Source organism: Chelonoidis abingdonii, chromosome 2 (genome assembly GCF_003597395.2).
Source record: "Chelonoidis abingdonii isolate Lonesome George chromosome 2, CheloAbing_2.0, whole genome shotgun sequence".
NCBI classification, from domain to species: Eukaryota; Metazoa; Chordata; order Testudines; family Testudinidae; genus Chelonoidis; species Chelonoidis abingdonii.
In genome coordinates, this window is record NC_133770.1 from 166459289 (window position 1) to 166481928 (window position 22640).

At 43.7% G+C, this 22640-nt stretch overlaps 2 protein-coding genes across 4 annotated transcripts in view; both read left to right on the forward strand.

The window, feature by feature from the left end:
* The window catches only part of ADAM9 (ADAM metallopeptidase domain 9), a 61580-nt gene extending 48103 nt beyond the window's left edge, over nucleotides 1–13477 (forward strand). For 2 of the 3 annotated variants that reach the window (XM_032774571.2, XM_032774572.2), the window contains 5 exons: nucleotides 5143–5248; nucleotides 7042–7180; nucleotides 7681–7777; nucleotides 10256–10380; nucleotides 11191–13477. In XM_032774571.2, coding sequence (XP_032630462.1) covers nucleotides 5143–5248; nucleotides 7042–7180; nucleotides 7681–7777; nucleotides 10256–10380; nucleotides 11191–11269 — 546 coding nt within the window. In that variant the 3' untranslated portion in view covers nucleotides 11270–13477. Of the gene's footprint in view, nucleotides 1–5142; nucleotides 5283–7041; nucleotides 7181–7680; nucleotides 7778–10255; nucleotides 10381–11190 lie in introns of those variants that run through there. The other variant, XM_075062799.1, reaches the window with a different exon arrangement.
* A 238-nt stretch (nucleotides 13478–13715) lies between these two features.
* Nucleotides 13716–22640, forward strand: part of LOC116821429 (disintegrin and metalloproteinase domain-containing protein 18-like) — a 49815-nt gene continuing 40890 nt past the window's right edge. Inside the window, exons 1-2 of the mRNA XM_075062008.1 lie at nucleotides 13716–13764; nucleotides 18655–18719. Coding sequence (XP_074918109.1) covers nucleotides 13716–13764; nucleotides 18655–18719 — 114 coding nt within the window. The remainder of the gene's footprint in view (nucleotides 13765–18654; nucleotides 18720–22640) is intronic.

The window sequence follows — 22640 nt, forward strand, 5'->3', positions numbered from 1 at the left end:
GAGCTGAACAGGTTTTAAAAACTGTTTTAGTACAATGTTTTATCTGGTTAGTATCACCCAAGCATTACTGTTTCCAAAAATGTTTCTTTTAATACAACTGCTTATAGGCTGCATAGTCCAGAAATTATTTTATTTAAGCAGAGTTTATAAAACTCTGGCAAAGCAGCATTTAAACAGGCCAGCATAGTTTGTTTACTATTGTGGATGGACACTGAAGGAAAATAAGATTTTTAACAATGAGGGTAATTAACCATTGGAACAACTACCTAAGAGATGTGATGGATTTTCCAGCACTTAAAATCTTTTAGAAAGATGCTCAATCTTGATTTTAAAAAATGCTCTAGCTCACCCATGTTATTGTGCTGGATGCAGGAATTACTGGGTGAAATCCTGTGGCATGTTCTATGAACAGGGTCAGACTAGATGATCACAGTGGTGCCATTTGGCCTTAAAACTCTAAGATGTAACAATTAGTCTCTGAGGTTTTCATAGATACACACTTACTGAACAAAAATAAATCTGTGTATAAAAATGAACATTATAAAGAAGTTTTTAAACAGTTTCTAGAAATGTCTGCCACTGTCTCACTAGCTACATAACTATAACCCTCGTTGTGGAAGTAGAAGCTGCCTCTGTATTGATAAAGCATAGCACTTGCTGCTGAATGTGCAGTTGTCTGGTTCAGGATAGGCATGAGAATGCAGAAGCGATGGGAAAGCAGGGACTTTCACGTTGTTAGAAGAGAAGTTATAGTACTCTGGGTTACTGTAACAGTGGCTAAAGCATCTGAAGGGCATGGGTTTGGGGATTTTTAGTTCTTTTTAAATTAAATTCCTCTTTTTTTCATACATTGCAACTGTTTCTGCATTCTCAGTCCTCTATTTAATCAGACTCAAGATGGCGGCTTCCCAACTGACTCTTGCTCAAAGCTGTATTTAATCTTTGAGATTTAACAAATACAATATCCTATTATGTTGCAGTTCACTTTAACAGTTTGGGAGTTTTGTTTCTCCATTTTCCCCCTTCCTGGTTTTGTTTGTTTTTTATTTCTTCCCTGTGCTGGACTAATAGAAATGTTGGCTTGTCAGCAAATAATGTCCCTGTGCTTCACAAATGTATAGAAAACCCAATGTGTTTATAACTTTGCTACAGTGTCGTTTGCTGCTGGAATGATGGTCTTGGAGGGGGTGGCTTGGGGGAGTGGGAGCTTTTCACAACTTACTGCTACACCAAGGACAGCTCTCAGTCCAGTACAATTGCCCTGGTTTTAAGATCATACTGAGCAGGCTGTGGGAAAAGATTCTAGATGCTGTGTATAGAAACCAAGTACTAGTTCTTTTCAAGTGATGGTCCCTATGTGTGTATTCCACTGTGGGGCACACATGCACTTTCAGACTAGACACTTCATGCTAGTAGTGTGCATTGGTCACGCCTGTGCCTCCTCGTGCTCTGAACGAAGGGCATTAGGGGATGCCCTCCAATTCCTCTCTATGGCACGTGGTCTGGGGCTGAGCTCCTCAGAGTGTGCAGCTTCTTTAGCATTCCTGATAAAATTTTAGCTTCCGTTGTGTAAATAGTTTTTTTCCCCCCTTAGCTAGCTAGTTTTGGTGTTTTAGTAGCTAGCTGGTGTTTTGGGGGTCTAAGGTTTTTTCTCCATCCTCATCACCACCTTCCTAATCCTAACGTTAGGGGTTCTTAGCATGCCTCAGATCCCAGGCTTCAAATCCAGTGTGGACTACCTCTTGGTCTTCCCAGTGAGTGATCTTCCTGATTTCTGTGGATATTACTTTGGAGAATCCTCCTAATCCCACTATTTGCCATTCATTTCAAACCTGGCAATCCCGCAATTTTTGGCTTCATAGACAGCTAATGGAGCGGTTGATGTGCTCCCAATCTGGTTGTCAGATCCCTACTCTCGGTCCCCATTCATCGACAGGAATCACCTAGTAGAGCACCTCCTGGCCAGATACTTCCCAGCTCTGGACCATCAGATGCCAAGCCTAGGGATTCTAGGAAGAGATGGGAGGAGGGTAAGAAATAGTAAAGATCCCTTCCTAAAGCCTCTAATAAGGAGACCGCCCCCACCTTCCCAATCATCCCCCGCCCCCACACACACCTTCCAAATGGGTGAGATGCCGCAGGCTCGTATTGGGTGTGTTAGGAACTCATGGGACCATTGGTCCAATCTGTCGGTGCTAAAGATCGAGTTCTCCTAAACAGCCAACTGCAGGAAGGGATGGGACCAGCCCCAACATTGGCCAGAGAGAGGAGGAGGGAACGATTTGCTGGCTGCACCATTGGTTCCACACCAGAGCAGCAACAGAAACGTCCAGTAAACCTAGAAAACTCCATTTTAGTTCCAGAACAAGGTATAGAATTGATCGGCACAACTCGGAATTCGATTTCAGGCACGGCTTACTTACCTGAGGACAGATTCCACAACATGCAAAACCAGGGTTCCAGCACTATTCAGTTTAGTGCTGCTTCACTGGCCCTGAGTCCTGGAAAAAATTTTAAGTGTGTGAGTGATTCTTGTGGCACCCTACTAGCTGAGGCAGTTTTGGTTCACCAGCATCCTGCAGATGCTAATGCTCCCATGCATAGGAATCCGACCGTTTCTGAACCTGCTAACACAGAACAGAAGCAGGACCAACCATCCCAACCCAGCATCCCTCTATCTAACAGCCTGGTATTTGGATAGATAATGAGCTTAACGAGAGTGTGTTCCAAGGAGATACAATTCATCCTCAAAAATAGCAGGAAACTCTATGAAATGATGCTATGCAGCTAAATCAGACATGGGCAAACTACGGCCCGCGGACCACATACGGCCTGTGGGACTATCCTGCCCGGCTCCTGAGCTCCGGTCTGGGGAGCCTAGTCCCCAGCTCCTCCCCCTGCTGTCTCCCTTCCCTGACAGCCATGCTGCTGCGTGGGCCGTGCTCTGGCCCACCACTCCTGCTGGGCAGTGTGGGGAGGAATGCAGCTGGCTCTGGCCGGGTCTTGTGGCTGTGAGTCCTGGTGCTGGTAAGGGGGCAGGGAGCAGGGGGGTTGGGTAAGGGAGCGAGAGGTTCTGGGGGGCAGGCATAAAGGAGGGAGCGGTTGGATGGGGCGGAGGTTCTGGGGGAGCGGTCAGGGGATGGGGAACAGGGAGGGTTGGGAATAGGAGTCCTGGGGGGCCTGTCAGGGGGTGGGGATGTGGATAGGGGCCGGGAGGGCAGTCAGGGGACAGGAAGCAGGGAATTGGATAAGGGGGTGGGATCCCAGGGGGAAGTTAGGGGCGGGGGATCCCAGAAGGGGGTGGGCAGGGGATGAGGAGCAGAGGGCGGTTGGATTACGGGGTGGGAGTCCCGGGGGGACTGTTGGGGGTGGGGGCATGGATAGGGGTCAGGGCAGTCAGGGGACAGGGACCAGGGAGTTGGATAGGAGGTGGGGGTCCTGGGAGGGGACGGTCAGAGGACAAGGAGCAGGGGGGATTGGATGGGTTGGAGGTTCTGAGGGGAGCAGTCAGCGGGTGGGAAGTGGAAGGGGTGGATGGAGGTGGGGGGCCAGGCTATTTGGGGAGGCATAGCATTCCCTACCTGGCCCTCCGTACAGTTGCACAATCTCAATGTGGCCCTCGGGCCAAAAAGTTTGCCCACCCCTGAGCTAAATGGAGGAGATTTTCTGTGTGGTGTCCACATTGCATACCCGAGGATTTGGACATCCCTGTCATCTCAGAATTCCTTCTTTCCCTCAAAGACTCAGGCCTGTCTCTTTTCTGTGTGTGCATTTGGCTGTGTTTAACACGTTCTATCAGCAGTGATAGCTAGTCAACCTTTGTCCCCACTGTGTGATCGTAAGGTTTCTGAAAGGCCTTACTGGAACCTATCCCCTGCACAGAAACTAAGGCCAGCTTGGGACCTCAGCCTGGTTTTGTCAACACTCATGAATCCTCCCTGTGAACCATTGGCCTGTTCCTTTCTTCATCTGTCTGTGGTGCCCTTCCTGACTGTAATCACCACTGCCAGAAGAGTGGGTGAGCTTAGGGCCTTTATGTTGGGCTTTCCCCCTATGGTGTTCCACTGGGGGTAGGTCTCCTTGAGGTTACAGCCCAAGTTCATTCCAAAGGTTCCCTCTGAATTTCCCGTTCACCAAGTCATAAATACAGTTCCCTGTCTTCTGCCCAGAACCTCACGGCATCAGAGAAGACAGTAAGCTCCATTCTCTGGATCGCCATCAAGCCTCAGCTTTCCATCTGCAAAGATTTCCAGCAATCTCCAAGACTTTGTTTCCATTGCTGAGCAAACAAAAAGAGAAACAATATCCTCACAGACATTCCACATAGATTTCTGGTTGCATGTGCCTTTCCTGTGATCTTGCAGGGACTTTCTCCTCAGAGCCTGAGGGCTCACTTGACCAGAGCCTTGGCTGCTTCCATGGCCTCTCTTCAGGATGCTCCACTCCTGGAGATCTGTAGAGTGGCAGTATGGGACTCTTCACACCTTTACTAGACATTACACCCTGATACAAGCCTCTTCTGTAGACACCTCCTTCATTATAGTGGTCCTGCAGTCGATGCTGCAGCATTCCTTTCACTGTCCTCTTCACTGAATACTGCTTGGGAGACACCTGCAGTGGAATATCTACAGGGACCATCATGTGAAGAAGAAAGGTTACTTACATTACGGTAACTGGAGTTCTTTGATATGTGGTCCATGTGGATATTTCACTACTGGCCATCCTCCCCCTCTGCCTCGGATCCTTTCCTAGAGTGATTTGCATTAGAGAAGGAACTGGAGAGGTGGTTGGTCCATGCCTCCTCTTATACCCTCGGTTTGAAGCACAAGTAGCACAGGGTGCACATGCAGACCGATGAACACTGCTACCAAGAATTTTTCCAGTCCCTGGCCCATGAAGCCCATGTGGACCTCACTGTGCAATACACATAGGTACCACGCATCTCAAAATACTCCAGTAACAGCAAGGTAAGTACCCTTTCTTTTGGAACCTTCTGTTTCAGGAGTTGGGCTGTAATCTTTGAAGACACCTTGCAGCATTTCTCTTTGATCCACCAACTAGCAGGGGGAGAGTCTTATGTGGAGCTACAGTAACAATGGCAGTAATATGTGGGTTTTTTTGTTTTGTTTTTTTAATTTATAGGTGTGCAATAACAACAAGAACTGTCAATGTGACTCAGGTTGGGCCCCTCCCTACTGTGACACGAAAGGATATGGAGGAAGCATAGACAGTGGACCTCCTTATAATGGCAAGTACTGATGAGATGACTTCAGGGCAGCATGCCCTTCTTGCTGTTGGTGCTGTTTGGACAGAGTGTGCAAATACAGTGCCTAGTTGTCTGGCTGTCCTTGGAAGTGAGACTGGCTGAAGTGCTGATGATTGAAACTGCAGTGAGTGTTCTTTCGAGCACAAGAGCTTAGGCTTTGTGTCTTGTAGTGCTGGAGACTTCTGTCCTCTAGAATGTTGGAAATCTTGCAATTCCAGCTGTTTTTAATGACTTCTGTCATCCTGGGCCAGAATCTTTCAAGAGTAGTTGTGTCCAAACTGGAAATGGGGACCCATTCCAGTTTTGAATCCAACCTAGAACTAAAATTTGTAAGGAGGGGCAGATTTGAATCAGTCGATTCCAATCTATACATTAAAAATGTGAAGGCCTGTTTCTAGAAATAATGGCAGATGGAAATAACTGTTTTATGTACATGATTGCATGCACAGACTGAGTAAACACCCATAATACTTGCAGGGGGTGAGAGGGGGGTGTTCTCTTTCCTGCTGGCATGTACACCTGCAGTGTAAATGTGTGACTTATGCCTCGTGAAGGGGGTTAGGGTACCATGCACAGCATATTACTACATTACCATTTAACTAGCATTTATTATCTGTGTGCAGACTGTGCTTCGTGCTGCACTAAACACAAATATAACGTAGTCCCTTCCTCAAAGATCTTATGGTCAGTTTACTATGTTTTTTGGTTATTGTTTTGTGAAATCTCTCTCCTGGAGGTTTTAGACAGACATGGGTTAGTGTCTGGAGCCTAGCAGAAAAAGTATGTCTTTAGGAGGGACATGGGTGATGAGAGAGTGGTAGTCTAGTGCACTGGGGTTGGGAGGGCATTCCATGTGTAAAAGAGACTATTGGAAAAGGAACTGAAGGGAGTTGTGATGCTTGCATGGCTGGGCAAGGGGGATGCGGTCGGAAACAGTATCCAAGTTGTAGCCTGGGGAGGACTGGTGCAATACCTTCAAGGCAAGGAAAGACCTGATATGGTAAGCAATAGGGAGCCAGCAGAGATAGAGATGAGGACAGGAGTGACATGGTTTGCAATAGGTCAGGAGGTTAACATTGACTGTTCTCTTTGAAGGAGAAATAGGGGTCTAAGGGAAAGCCAGTTGTAGTTACTGAGTTGAAAAATCACTCTCCAGAGTATGAAAAAGTGTCTGAACTATCAGGAGAGAAAGGAAGGGGCATAAAGGCTCCGTGTGGAGGGATGGACTTGTGACCTCCTTGAGATCCCTTTGAGCCCCACATTTCTATGATTCTATGACATTTCATACACTATGTTGTGGAGAAAGATGCCACAAGCCTTGAGGACAGCCTGGATGAATGAAGAAGGGGAGAATGACTCTAAGGTTGTGAACCTGAGAAGGAAGGATGTGAAGAGGATTTGAGGGGAGTAGGGGAAGAGGGGAGCTCTGTTTCGGCCCTGTTTAACTTGATCTGGTGACAGGCCTTTCAGGATGACACATCGAAGAGAGTCTGTTACTACAATATTACAGTGCTATACTATTATAGCACAGGGATACTGGAGAACATATGCTTTATTCTTCTTTGACATATTGTCCCTTTTGAAATGACCACCAATAAGTAATACACTGGGCATGCACTAGCAATTATACTCAACTTTAGCTTTTCTTTTCTACGGAATGGAGGAAAATTGTAGAATCAGTCCTATCAAAACCCAGTGCTATTGCAGTGCTTAGTAGTGGGGATACTATGAAAACTAATTCTATCTGCTTTTCTTTCTCACCCTTTCCCTACCAGACAAAGACACCGCCTTGAGAGATGGGTTGCTAGTATTCTTTTTCCTGGTCCTTCCACTCCTTTTAGCGGCTGCTGTAGCATTTGCAAAGAGAAAGGCACTGAAGCAATGGTTCAGGAGAACGATATCACATTGTCATCGGTAAGAAGATTTCCCACCCCACCCCTTTTGCTGATACTTCATAAACTGGCCACAGACTCCTCTACAGAAGATGATTCCAAAGAACTGATTGTCAGTAGTCCTGAGATGTAAACCTGAGATCCCCACGAGTGGAGATCAGGCAGGTTTATTCTACGCAGTTGCAGTACAGGAGGCAAGTGACCTGATATCAGTGGACCTCAGGCCATTCCTTTTAGTGTCATTTGATGTTGTCTGTTTTCTGGGCACATTCTTTGGGACAAAAGGACATTATCTATTCCTTGGAAGAGAAAGGCTCACAGTATGTCTAGACATAGGCACCTGTAAAAAGTGACATACATTTTACTGATGAATTTAGGGAGTAAAATAATAGTTCTTAAACACAGACTTAAATCCAGCCAGTATGTATCTATAAGAAGTGTCATAATATGTTGATGATGATCCTATTGAATTATAGTAAGATGGTTGACCACTCAATGTAGCCAATACAAATCTAATTCCAGATCACATACAAGCGTGCCAACTCCTCCTCCTTGCACAGAGACAGACCCAGGAAACTTCCAGCAGAACATGCCTTATACTTCGAGGAGCATACCCATGGTATGTGAGACTTGTTTTTTCTCAATCTTTGAGTGCAATTATTGTCCATTTTGAAAGTAATACAGTGGGTGGAAGGTTGACTTGATAAATGGATAATAAAAGCAAGAATTACTCCAAAACTATTAATACCTATTTTTGGTTGGTGGGTTTTTTGTTTTTGCTTTTTAAAGCAATATAATCTTGTATCTCAACTCTTCACTCCCCTCACATGTAATGTATACACTGTAAGAAATACTAATGACTATGCTTTCTGTAGGACCTAAAATTTTACAGTAATAGCCTATATATAATTTATGATGATGAATCCCTTTCTTATTTGTCTGTACTCCTTATGGGGCTGTATAAAAAACCAATAATATTAATGAAGAAGATATCCTCTGAAGCCCAAAAGTTTTCAAAGAAGAAAATATCTAAGTAATTCCAAGTATAGTGCATTATTGATATTGCAAAGCTACAGTAAAAATACCAGCTTGGAAGCACAACCGAGAGATTGCAGTCTCATTACATTTTTAAGATCTATATATAAAATGTGCTTTAAAATATAGATGGTACATACTAACATCTTGTCTAGATTTTTCTACTGACCTATAATGCACTCCTACACATAATTGTGCCAAACTATTAAAGGTGACTGCAAAGTCTTAAATCAAAATATAGTGGTATTTTCCTCTTTTTGTTACATACCACATCAGACTGTTGCTAGGAAATGAGATTATTTTAATCAAGAGGCTTTTATTTTAAACAAAGTAAAAGTTTTTTTTTGGATAGTGGGAAGGAGTAGGATTTAGATGATTTAGTTTGATCCATTAAACATTTCTCAAGCAGCAACCTTCTAAAGCATATCAGGATTTGCCATTTTGTAACACCAATAGATAGGCCAACTACATATTGAATGTAGTAATTTACTGTCTGTAGTAGAAAGGGCCGTTGCCAGTGAAGAAATGGATTATTTTCTTAACTTCTTATTAGTTAAATTTAAGAGAGAGTGTCATGGTACAATTCCCCACTGTGAACCTTAGCGTCCAAAAGATGGGGTACCAGCATGAATTCCTCTAAGCTTAATTACCAGCTTAGAACCTGTAGCCCTGCCACCAACCAGGAATTCCAGTGCCTGGTACACTCTGGTCCCCCCAAAACTGCCCAGGGGACCCCCAAGACCCAAACCTCTGGATTTCCACAAGGAAGTAAACCTTTCCCACCATTGTCTCTCCAGGCTTCCCTTCCTGGTTACCCTGGAAGATCACTGTGATTCAACTCTTGATCACAAAACGAGAGGACAATTCACCTCCTCCTTCTCTCTTTCCCTCTCAACTCTCCTGAGAGATACAGTAATCCTGAAAAGAGAGATTAGCTTCTTCCCTTCCCTTTTCTCCCACTCAATTCCTGGTGAATCAGATCGCCTGGGTTCACCAAAAAAACAATCAGGTTCTTAAACAAGAAACTTTTAAAAAGAAAGAACACAGTAAATTATCTTTGTAAATTTAAATGAATAGTACAGGGTTTTTAGCTATAGGCACGGGAAAACCCCAGCCTAAGTATTTAAATACAATTAAAATCCTTCATGCAAAAATACAAATTTGAACTCTTTCAGCAAATACAAATAACTTCCAGCAAATGCACATGTGCAAATAAAAACAAATAAGCTAATCGCTTTAATTATCTAGTATCACCTATTTTGACTTATAAGACCTGTATCAGGGAGATTTGGAGAGAAACCTGGTTGCAATCTGGTCCTCTCTCAGCCCCAGAGTGAACAAAACAAAAACTAACAGCACACAAAGAAATTCCTCTCAAGATTGAAAGTAGCCTGTATCCTTTGGTTTCTCTTGTCAGGTGACAGCCAAGGCTTTACTGAACTTGTTAACCCTTTACAGTCAAAGAGATATAAAGTACTTCTGTGCTATTAACTTTTCTTATCTGTTTATGACAGAGGGGGAATGGGACTCTTATGGTTTATGTTGCTTAAATTGTCTTTGAGAGCCAACTGGAAGTGCATTCTCTGAAACCATAAGCAGTCTAGAAAGTATTGTAGTTTGAAAAGGGAAGAGTGCTGATCAGGGACGATGTGGCTCACCATACCCAGAGCATACTCTTCTGCACCTCAGATTTCCTCTTCTGCATTATCTCCATTTCAGAGAGGGGTAAATCAAAGCACGGTTAAATGACATACTCAGGGTCATCAGAGTCTGTCTCTTAGACAAGAGAGCCACATGTTCTTGATCAGCATTTCTCTATTTTCAAACTACAGTACTGTAAACTTCTGTCACTTTTAAGCTCTCTGGAACTGACGTCATGCCATTTAGCTGATGAGTATGAAATAGCATTTCCCTATTTCCCCATTACATCTCCAAATCCGCTAGTGAGTGGCCCTACATTCCAGTGAAATTACTAAAGAAGCAAATCTTCCTCTAGTTCCTGTTTATGTGATTTTTTTTCTTTCTTTTTGAATATCTGTTGTTGTTCTTTATTTCCTCATAGGACATGCCAGCAAACAGATTCACTGTGCCATCTTATGCAGTTAATCATCATCAACCAGCTTATCACCAGCCTTACAATTATCCTCAGCCACACCAGAAGCAGCAGCAGTATAAGATACCTACAAGGTCAGTAATGACAATTTTGCTACTGGGGAAACTCCTTTATAATACATACTAATGCAAATGTAAAATTGAGAACTTGAGCACACAATTTGGGGAAACTCACAGCTTGTCATTCTGACTCTAACCCTCTCTTTGTGTTCATGTGTGTAAGGGTTTTTCTCATATCATGTATACACCAAATAATGAAGCTACAGATGTGAATGAAAGGGCCATAAGAAAAGAAGGGTGCACTGAAATTTATAAAACATGTATGTTGTCTGATGACACCTCTTACACTCTTAATGGTAGGTACATTATTACGAAAAGTGTGGATGCTTTCTATCAGCTTTGAGCATCCAGTTCTAGCTTTCTATTTAGTTTCACTCTAAAATACATAATAAATATACAACTTTTTTGGTCTAACCATTTATTTAAATGCACAAAATGCTGTATTGATGCCTGTGTCCTTAAGGTGCTAATTAATAAAGCACAGACAGACACTTATATAAAATAGTTTGTACCGTGTAGTAATTTGTGTTTTAAATTGGTTTGGGCAGAGGAAAAATTCACTCCAAAATGCCTAATTTGGGAAAGCAGTGTGACTCGGGAAATGTTAGAAGTTTCATATAGTATAGAAGAAAAAAGCCTGTGTCGAGAGAGAGAGCGTTAGATGGGAATCATTAGTGTAGAGGTGGCAGCTGAAATTATGAGAAGGAGTGCATAGGGAGAGACCATCAAAGACATGACTGTAACACAGAGCAGGAGAATTAGGGCGCATTCTCTATATGCATATAATGGATGTAATCTAAACTGACATCTTTGTCCCCCTTACAGGCCACCTCCACCACAACAGAAGAACGTACCTCAGGGACACTATTTTCCTTCTCGACCTGCACCTTTACCTCCCATGTAGTTTTTAGTTTCTCTTTTACCCTCTCATAAACTGACCTGTTCACTAAAACCGAGCTGCAATTCGTATCCTTCTTGCATCAAATGGCCCATGATATCCCACAGAGCCGCCTTTCTGCAGTACTGGATATGGAAAATGAGATGGAAACACAAGGAATGTAAGATATTAAACAAAGATACCTCTACCAAAGCTATAGGAACGGAATACATCGTCTGTTCTTAGCTCTGTGTGTGAGTATCGTGGCTTTGCAAACTGAAGTTGGATTATCTAGTTCGAAGTGGATCAGTCTGCAGTAAAATAATCTAAAACAGCACTTGGGAGTTACTTTTTGTTTCCCACATCTTATGATGAGACACAATCATTAAATATTCCATGTGGCTTATTGTCTTACGATATGTACAATGAAGAGTAAAAAAACTATTACCCAGGCAGGTGTTAAAAAATGGAATTGTAAAAATCAGGCCACTTGATTTAACAAAAATATTGTGTACATGTTCTTGTTTTGCCTGGACTAGAAACTATTATTCCTGTATATACAACTAAGGGCACAAGTGAAATAAGATGCCAGTATATTTTGAAAAGAAGATGAAATATCCTATAAACATGTTTGTGTATATGTTTTTACTGGTGTGCTTAATATAAACACACTTTTTAAACAACAAAGAAAACTTTAACTTCATGCTGACTGACACTAAGCTATAGACAATAGAGGATACTAGGGCAGTTAATTTAAATGGTTTTTAAATACACAATTTTAAGTAGCTAGACCAGAAACCTCTACTAATGTACCACTAATACGTTAAATGGTATATTAAAATAAAGGTACGAAAAATGGTAGCCTTTTCTTGTTTTAGGAAGGGAGTGATCATGAGTTTTGATTACGTTAGACAGTCTGACAGCAAGAGAACACTGCAAAATATTAAGAGAAATGATGCGTATTGTTTATCTAGGCCCTTTGAGAATTTTTGAGCACTTTATACCCTAGCACCCCGCTTACCCCAATGTACATAATTTTAACCTACCTTTCAAACTTTGATTTTAGTGTCAGTCAGGATGTTGACACTGGCTAAAGCATGTTGTTTTTAAAATCCAGTTTAAATCTGTGCCTGAAAAAAGATGCCCTTGGACGTCAGTTGAGGTATGTGAACCAAGGTGAAGTTGAATTATTGGATTATGTTCCACTAGATTATATTGACACAGTGTTGTAGATGCATGACTGCTACAATGGTGTGTCTGTTACACAAATTACAGAAGGTGAAACTGTTACTGTTCAAAATAATGCTAAGCTTTCTCATTTTGTCTTAGCCACTTAGCACAAACTTGTTTTGTAAATTTCCCCATATTTGCCAAAAAATGTGTGTGTGTATATATACTTATATAAATATATATAAAGTTGGCATTTGTAATAATAAAATACTTGAACTACTGTGGTTCCCCATAAATGTAAAGAATAGGATTTAAACTCTATTAAAATATGTACAACTTCATCAAAAATATATCACAAGGTGGGTTGGTTGTTTTTAGTACTATCATTGGTTTATTTCTCTCCTTCCTTATTGGGGGTTGCCTAGCTAAAGCTATTCAGCCTTTCTGTCAATAAGGTGCACTTCTTCCCAGGTTTTTTGTAGACAGTTCATGACATGAATGACTCAGTGTACAGGGTGGGAGGGGAATCTGCATTATGAAACTATCCCCAGGAAAAGGCCTGCTTAATTGTATTTAAACTTGTGAATGCCTATGCTATAACTGTGCTAAATTGTGTGCCTTTAATATTAATAGATTTTTCACACTCCCAGCATACCATTAGCAATGGTATTATAGAAATTAGCAATATTATGTGCAGAATAGGGCAGTAATGCAATAAACCTCATTCTGAGATCACTATTTCTATGGAATAAAGTAGAGCCTCAAATTTTAAATAGATGTAAATATTGAAGATGACTACTGACTTCATGTGTAAATCTCTTAGCCCTATTGTCTGAAAACTATTTGAACAATCAGAACCTTAGATGTATTTGTAAACTGTACTTGTCTAAACCTTTGCACTCCAAATTGTGTCGCAGCTTGGAGCTTGTTTTTTGTAGGAGGATTTACAGAAAACACAAATGCCACTTTTCTAAGGGCTGGGCTATACTGAAGGGCTTTCCATTTTATGTGGTTTTTGTTTGTTTTTTAAAAGTAATAATTAAAGATGCCAGTTTTGTAAAACCGCTGCCTCGCGTTGTCATGCCTCTGGGGGGCTCCCCGGTCTCGCACCTCCTGCTCTCGGGCCGGGCTGAGATCGGCGCCGCTCCGGCGCTACGCCCCAGTGAGCCAAGTCCTCTCCGGGCCCGGCACAGGAGCCCGGCCGCGTGCCCCGGGGGGCGGGGTCCGCTTCGCGCTCGGGACCCCTTCGGGTATCGGGCGGGGCGGCGTTATTCGCCGCGCGGCGGAGCGCGAGCCGCCGCGCATGGGCGGGGTGCGCCTGGCGGTGCTCGCAGCCCCTGCTTTCCGGGCTGGTGAGTGGGGGGGACCGCGCTGCGCCCTCGCTCGTCCTCACCCGTGCCGCTCCCCAGCCCTGTCAGCCCCCAGCACCGTAACCTCCCCTGTACCTCCCCGTGCGCCCTCCACAGCCCTGACCCCCCAGCATGTAACCCCACACTTGTCCCCGTCCTCCCGTGCTGACCCCCCAGCCTCTACCCCCCAGCCCTATCACCCACCCGCTCGTACTCCCACACTGCCCGTACCCCTGTGCTGACCCCACAGCCTCTCCCGCCCCCGCACTGCCCCCCACCCCTTGACTCCCACCCTGTCAACTTCGCGCTGCCCCCCCTGCCCCGTCACCGGTCCACACTGACCCCCTAGACCCTGTCCACCCCCATGCTCCCTCCATCCCTAACCCACTCATACTGCCCCGTCAGCCCTACACTGCCCCCCAAGCCCTGTCACCCCTGTGCTCTCCCCAGACCCGTCACCTGCGCTGCCCTTCACCCCCACACTTGATCCCCCCAGCCTGTACCCCCCAATCTCCATCACCTTGGTTGCTGCCCCATTTACCCCCTGCACTGACCCTCCCAGCCCTGGTTCATCCCCCACTGCCCCATCACCTCCTGCACTGCCCCGTCACCCCCAGCACTGCCCCCTGTCGCCCCCCCACAGCCCTATCAGCCCCCCACTGCCCCGTCACACCTCGCGCTGACCTCCATAACCCCCAGCACTGCCCCCTGTCACCCTCTCACTCCCCTATACTGCCCCCTGTCAGCCCCCACACTGACTCCCACTGCCCCATCACCCCACTGCACTGCCCCCCCAGCCACATCACCCCCACACTGCCCCCAACAGCCCCGTCACCTCTTGTGCTGCCCCCTGTCATGCCCCACACTGACCTTCCCAGCCCTGTCACTCCGGCACTGGCCCACATCACCTCCCCAAGGGAGAGCACTCCCCCAGCCACCCCCTGCACTGCCCCATCACCTGCTCCACTGACCCCCACAGCCCCATCACCCCCTGTGCTGACCACCATCACCATCAAAGGGAGAGATCCCCAGCCAGCTCCTGCCTTGCCCCCGCAGGGCCCTGCACTGACTCTCCATCCCCCCAACGGAGAGACCCCCCCCTGCGCTGACCCCCACAGCTCCCGATCAACTCCTGCATTGCCCTGCATCATCCCCTAAAGAAGAGACCCCTCCCACTACTGATCCCCTCACAGACACCCCCCCAGACACCCCAAGAGGAAAGACCCCCTCCACAGTCACTGACCCTTTCCTCATAGTCACCTGTTTCACTGTCCCTTCTCACAATCACTCTAAACTGGGAGAGATGCCCCCTAGTTACCTCCAACAGGAGAGAACCTCCCCTAACATGGGACTCCCCCACAGTCGCCCCCAAGAGAAGAGATGTCCCCAGAGTCACTCCCCAGCTGGGATACACCTGCCCCTTAGTCACCTACTTCACTGACCTCTCCCCACAGCTACCTTGTTCACCAACCCGTTCCACTCCCCCTGCCCACTGGATCCTCTGAATCCAGGCGAGATTTCCACCCATCCACCCACTGAGACTGCTAACAAGGAGAGATTCCCCCTGCACAGTCACCTGCTTCACTGAGCCCTCTGCCCAAAAAAGCCGTCCCAAATCCTACACCCTCTGGGGAGGGAAGGTGAGTTGAGTGTAGAGTTAGAGTAGAGTGGGAGTGAGGACGAGTTAGTGGAGACTCTTTAACACAGGCTGGGAGTTGTATATTGCAGTGCCAGTGTAAGAGAAGGGGTATATCTACACTAGGATTATTCTGATTTTACAGAAAACAATATTTGGAAACAGCTTGTATAAAGTCGAGTGCACGTGGCCACACTAAGCACATTAATTTGGCGGTGTGAGTCTGTGTACCGAGGCTAGCGTCGACTTCCGGAGTGTTGCACTGTGGGTAGCTATCCCATAGTTCCCGCAGTCTCCCCCGCCCATTGGAATTCTGGGTTGAGATCACAATGCATGATGGGGCAAAAACAGTGTCGCGGGTAATTCTGAGTAAATGTTGTCAGTCAATCCTCCCTCCATGAAAGCAACAGCAGACAATCATTTCGCGCCCTTTTCCCTGGATTGCCCGGGCAGACGCCATGGCACAGCAACCATGGAGCCCGTTCAGCATTTTTTCACTGTCACCGTATGTCTTCTGAATGCTGCTGACAGATACAATACTGCAGTGCCACACAGCAGCATCCACTTCCTTTTGCAAGTTAGCAAAGACGGTTACCAGCTTACTGTACCGTCTGCTGCTTTGCAAGTTGACAAAGACGGTTACCAGTCATACTGTACCATCTGCTGCTGTCATGGGTGCTCCTGGCTGGCCTCGGTGAGGTCGGTCGGGGCGCACCTGGACAAAAATGGGAATGACTCCCCAGGTCATTCTTCTTTAAGTTTTGTCTAATGGAGAGTCAGTCCTGCCTAGAATATCAGGCAAGCCTACTAAAGAACCAGAGAGGCAAACGGCCGCTCTGGGTCAGAGCCCCAGACATCCCGCAGAAATGATGAGCTGCAGCCATTCTAGGGGGTGCCCCTGCAACAACCCCACCCGTTGCTTCCCTCCTCCCCCCCCTCCTGGGCTACCGTGGCAGTTATCCCCCATTTGTGTGATGAAGTAATAAAGAATGCATGAATAAGAAACAACACTGACTTTATTGCCTCTGCAAGCAGAGATCAAAGGGGGGGGGAGGGCGGTTGGCTTACAGCGAAGTAGAGTGAACCACCATTCTGCACTTGCTCAGCCTATAGCTGAAAAATGGGAATCTGTGACAAGCACTAGGATAGAAGCACAGGCAGGACTGAATCTCCATTTGTGTGTGGGCCTTTGGTTGACACTGGTAAAATACAAAATGTCCCAGGATATGTATGTTGGGGGACAGTTCTAAATGGCAGCTTAATTTTTTTATTTGCAGCAAAATGTAGAGGTCTAAGTATCTGATTGTGAGCCCTGGTAGCAAGGGGTAGGCGGGGTAGGGCACGTGCCTGCTGGTGACTGACTGGAGAGCAGCCTGAGGCAGAAGCCTCCAGGCCATGATATTCCAGGCAGGACTGAATCTCCATTAGACAAAACTTAAAGAAGAGAATGACCTGGAGTCATTCCCATTTTTGCCCAGGTGCCCCCCAGCCGACCTCACTGAGGCCAGCCAGGAGCACCCATGGGACGATGATGATGACGGATACAGTCCTACTGTACCATCTGCCGTCCGCAAGGCAAGGGCAAGGGGATGCTGCTGTGTAGCGCTGCAGCACCGCGTCTGCCAGCAGCATCCAGTAGACATACGTGAGTGAGAAACGATTTTCCCTTTGCTTTCACGGGGTGTGTGGGGGGTGGGGGCTGACGACATATACCCTGAACCACCCGCGACAATGTTTTTGACCCTTCAGGCTTTGGGAGCTCAGCCCAGAATTCAAATGGTTTTCAGAGAGTGCGGTAACTATGGGATAGCTACAGTCGTCAGTCACCCCACCCTCCATGAGCATCCATTTGATTCTTTGGTTTTCTGGTACGCTTGTCTCAGCTCCTTAAGTTTCACACAGCCTCTGTCCATGATGGCCTTGGAGATTTTTTTCAAATGTTTTGGCATTTCGTCTTTTGGAACGGAGTTCTGATAGAACAGATTCATTTCCGCATACAGAGATCAGCTTCAGTATCTCCTGTACGGTCCATGCTGGAGCTCTTTTTTGATTCTGGAACTGCATGGTCACCTGTGCTGATCAGTGATCCACGCTGGGCAAACAGGAAATGAAATTCAAAAGTTTGCGGGGCTTTTCCTGTCTACCTGGCCAGTGCATCTGAATTCAGACTGCTGTCCAGAGCGATCACAGTGGTGCACTATGGGATAGCACCCGGAGGCCAATACCGTCGAATTGCGGCCACACTAACCCTAATTCAAAATGGCAATACCGATTTCAGCGCTACTCCCCTCGTCAGGGAGGAGTACAGATATCGATTTTAAGAGCCTTTTATATTGAAGTAAAGGGCTTCGTTGTGTGGACAGGTGCAGGGTTAATTCGGTTTAATGCTGCTAAATTTGAGATAAACTCGTAGTGTAGACCAGGCCAAGGAAAGATGTGGGAGGATTCTGATGGTATAAATAGTATTGTACCCTGAATGTTCCTTTCTGAGCACCTGTGTGTCTGCTTCTCCCACAATTTTCTCTCACGGTATTCCCTGCCATGCTGGATGACAGCTGATCTGTCTGTAAAACTGCTCTCTTCAAGACTGCATCTGATGCAGCATTTATATGAAAACTAATGATAACTAAGGCCATCTGTACACGTACAGCGGTGTAGTGGTAGTGACGCAGCTACGTTGCTGCAGCGCATCTGGTGAAGACACTCTATTCTGATGGGAGAGAGCTCTTCCATCAGCATAAAAAAAAAAAACACCCTTGCAAGCAGAGAAGCTATGCGGACAGGAGAGAAGCTCTCCTCCCGCTATAGTGTTGTGCACTTATGTCCATGTAACTTGTGTTACTCGGGGTGAAATATTCACACCCGAGTGACAAATTTTGCCAACATAGGCAATAGTGTAGACATAGCCTAAAGCAAGGGGCAGTGGAGGATAGATAGCTGTTTACTGATTTATAGATATACATTTTAAAAGCAAACGTATTTACAAAGTGGATATATTTGAATGTCTCCCTCACTCATCATTTATCCTTTTAGGCCCTGATCCTACCAAGACTTACACAGGTGCTTAATTTTTGTTAAAATGAAGCATGAGTGTAAATCTTCGCAGGCTGATAAATTTCTTGGGGCAGGAACCTATTTATGTCTGTGCTTATACAGCCCCTGGCACAGTGGAGCTTTGAGTCTGATTGAAATATCTAGGTATGTTTGTAATGTTATTCTTACATAAAAATAATAACTATGATATTTCCCTCCTTTAGGTTCTCAATCGTTTTTGCACATCACAAATCCACAGAGGATATCCTCAAATGTAACTGGAGATCTGGTACTTGTAGTTAAGGAATACATTTGTTCCCTCTATATAATTAGATATTAAATTATATAATAAATATGTGTAAATGGAGGTACAGTGAGAATCTGTTAAAATCCTTTAAATGCTACAATCCTTGGAGCACATTTGTGGCTATAATGTGTAAGATGTTTCCAGTGTTGCAGTGAAACATCCTACAATCCCTCATTGGGCCAATGTGTCTTTGAGAAGGGATGTATATTTGGCAAAGTTCTTTGGCACTCAAACCAATAACCTTAAAGTGGAACTACAAATGTTTTATAAAATAATTTGATTGCTAAATCAATAATAAACAAGTAAACTCAAAACTACAAATAAAAGGGCAACTTATTATAATCTATTCATAAATAAATTTACAATTTAAGGTACCACTCTTGCAAAGACTTAAATGTCTATAACTTTTTGCACATGAGTAGTAAACATTCTAAAACCCTTTGAAATCAATGGGAGTCTCTTCACTGACTTGCTTTAGATCAGGCTTCAAATGTGCAAATTGGCAGCATGGCTACATAAGGTTTGAAAATAGTTTTTTCTTCAAGTTTTTTAAATCTTAAATTTGGGTTTCTGTGTTTTTCCTGTGATGAGTCACAATACCATAAACATTAAAGGGGGTAATACCTGCAGGCAGGGTGGATTTGATTTAAATCACTAGTCAGGAAGACTCGATTTAATCATGGATTTCTACATAAAAGTGCATTCTTGTTGGTTGTTAAAATCTTAATACATATTCTTCACAACTCAGAGATAGATGTATGTTTCAATTTTAGAAGGTACACACTATACATTTTTAAGTGATTTATTTTGAAGACTTTTCAGGTGAGTTTTACAGCTATATCAGAAAAGGAATGATTGTTTGCTTATTTCATTTACCAAAGGTAATATTTACCAAAGGTTAATTGAAGCAGATAATTTATGAAGTCTTTGGGAGTGAACTATCTCCAATTCACAGGTTAATCATTAATATTTGGAGGATTTTCTTGCCATGCTGTATTAGGAGGAGAACATCACCACAGACATTTAAATTGTTTTATTACCTAAAAACAAACGTTATGTATTCTGGATTTTTTCTTCAACAGCAAACATATAATATTTAACAAAAAAGCATATGAATTTTTGAATTTAGTTAAACATTCAAGTTTTTTAAAAATCAGGTTGTTTTTGTTAAAATTGTTTTTAACTAAAATAGTTAAATGAAATATTTTAAAAAAATTTTTAAATCAGAAACTGTGTCAGCCAGGTCAACATGAGAAACTTAAAATATTGGCTTCTGCAGCTAACTCAGTCATCTTCACCTTCATTTTCCTGTTTGTTCATATAATCTGGAAAAGAAAAACCAAGCTTTCCTGCTTTTTTTCAGGTCCCAAACGATTTCTCAATTTGGAATGAATTAGTCCAAAGGGAAGAAAATATTCTTTCTACACCGGCAGAAGAAGCTACTGCTGTTAAAAGTGAGATTATCACTTCAACAGTCTCTGAATCCAAGTGCTTAGTGACTTCCACCAGTTCACTGGTGTGACTTTCTTTAAAACATCATCAGCAAACATATATTTCTTGAAATGGTTCACCCTTAGCTCTGAAGTTTATTATAGTTGGCATTATGGAGGGATGATTGCTGGATGTCCATGTCATAGCCAACTCCTCTTCTTCAGCAGTTAAGGTTTGACCCTGGTACCGAAGTATTGAGAATATTTGCAAGAAAATGAGCTGGAGATAGTGCTTGTCCCATCATTTGTTTTTTAATGCTTGTAATTTAACTCTGTCATTGCATATTTCTCTTTTTAGATCTCACTCAGTTCCTTCCAAATTTTCAACAGTGTCAGCAATAAAACAGCTATTTCCCTGCATTTTGTTCAAGGCTACAGAAATAGGCTTCAGGTACTCAGCATGTGTTCAACATTTCTCTTAAGCCCAATGTTGAGAACTTTGGCTGTGACAGTGCCATCTATTTTTCATGATTTTGTTCACAAACTGTCATCAGATTAGGCCAGTTCTTGATATAGTGCTCAAACAGTCCACTACTGAGTTCCATCACACGTCTTGTGGGAGAGTTAGCTTGTTCCTCCCACTTTTTTCAGAGCAGCTGCTGCAAAGTGGTTGTTACTGAAGTATTTTGCAATTTCAACAACATTAGCCTTTATTTCTGGAACACTGAAGTCTTTGGCTAGGAGGTGCATCAAATGAGCACTGCAACCGTATGTTATTAGCTTGGGACTCTCTCTCATTCACTAAATTTCTTCTCATCTTGGATACATTTTGCAGCATTGTCTGTGACCAAGCTGTGTACTTAGACATTTGAATTTTTTTTTTTTTTTTTTTTTTTTTTTTTTTGTTTTTTTTTTAGTTTGTTATAGCTTTTACTGCTACTTCTTGTAAGTATGAATCTTGCTGTGTGTGCATTTCCTGATGTATCAATTGTTCTTCTGTAAGGAAGACATTCCTTCTTCTGTTGTCACACAAGCACATACAACCAGGATCATTTGTGGACATTGCTCCACCCATCAAGACTACGGTTCAATTTTCACCTCTAGACCTTTTTGCACAGACCTTTTGCTGCTCAATTTCTCTTTCATACACTTTATCCAGCAATTTGCCTGCGACATCTGCTCTGTTGGGTGGACTGTATCCTGGTCTTAATGACTGAAAACCATGAATTAATGAAGTGTGGGTTCTCAATCATACAGAAAGGAGAGTTTTTGCATAAACAAACCAGGGCAATTTTTTTCATCAGTTACCTCTTTTTGTAATCTGCTGGTTCTTATCACAAACTTATCTATCTTGGTTTTCTGGTGATGGAGATTTTTTCCCTTTTTGCTACAGGTGATTACTACTGTGGCTATGTGACATACATGATGTGACTGAAACACTATCCATTGGCAGATAACTCTGAAACTATAGAAAATGATGGTGATCTTGAAGTGGATAGTCTTCAGAATCCTGTATGTTGAGGATGGATTCTCCTAAACAAAATAAGTCAATGCAGTTATTTAAATTTATTATTACCATATCTGCTCATTTAGTATTACTCATTGCATTCATGACACTATCAGTACTACTTTAAAGGTGAAATTGTAAAAGGAAGATCTGACTATTCAACTATTTATTTTTTATCACAACTGCATCTAAAATGATAGTACATAGAGTGACAAACTATATTTTTGCTCAAACATGAGAATTCAAGAATAGTCCAGAAGGAAGACAGGCAAGTCCTTAAGAAAGAAGTATGAAATAAAAAAGTTTTACCAACCTGAGATCCTGCATGTTCAGACATGTTCCTTTCATCATCGTCAACGCTTCCTTCCTCCTGAGAAGGAACACCTTGCTCATGCATGTTTTTCATTCGGACCAGCCAGCCTTGCATTTTCTTTGTTGACTGTTTGCATTTTGCACGCATGCCTGTCTTACCCACAGGTAGAGGAACTTCATTAAAATATTTCCAAACTGGGTTCTCTTTTCATGGCCTGCTGCCATTATAGGTTTTCCCTTCTAGTGAGAGAATGGTATTTGGTAGATCTCAAAATCAATGAAGGCTATACTCAGAAAGACCTCAAGACTTCTGAATATGCTGCTCAAACAGTTTCATTTTTGTTTCTACTGCCTGTCCTCCCTTCTCACATTTATCTCCAGACTTCTCTCCTTGTCCAGATCTTATTCTGCCCCCAACAATCTTCTATTCATTGAACTTTTTGAAACTTTGCACTTTTAGAGAGACGGGTAAGGGATTGACTCTGTGTACACAAATTTGCAGAGGGGACATAGGGTTGAAGTCTGTTATTCTTTCACCTCTCTATATTTATTTATTTTTTAAAACATTTTTGCTGTTAACAGCATGTTATCTCTGGAGACACAAATCCACAGTTGAGAACTGCAAAAACTAAGCATCTCTGATGGTATCTTCTA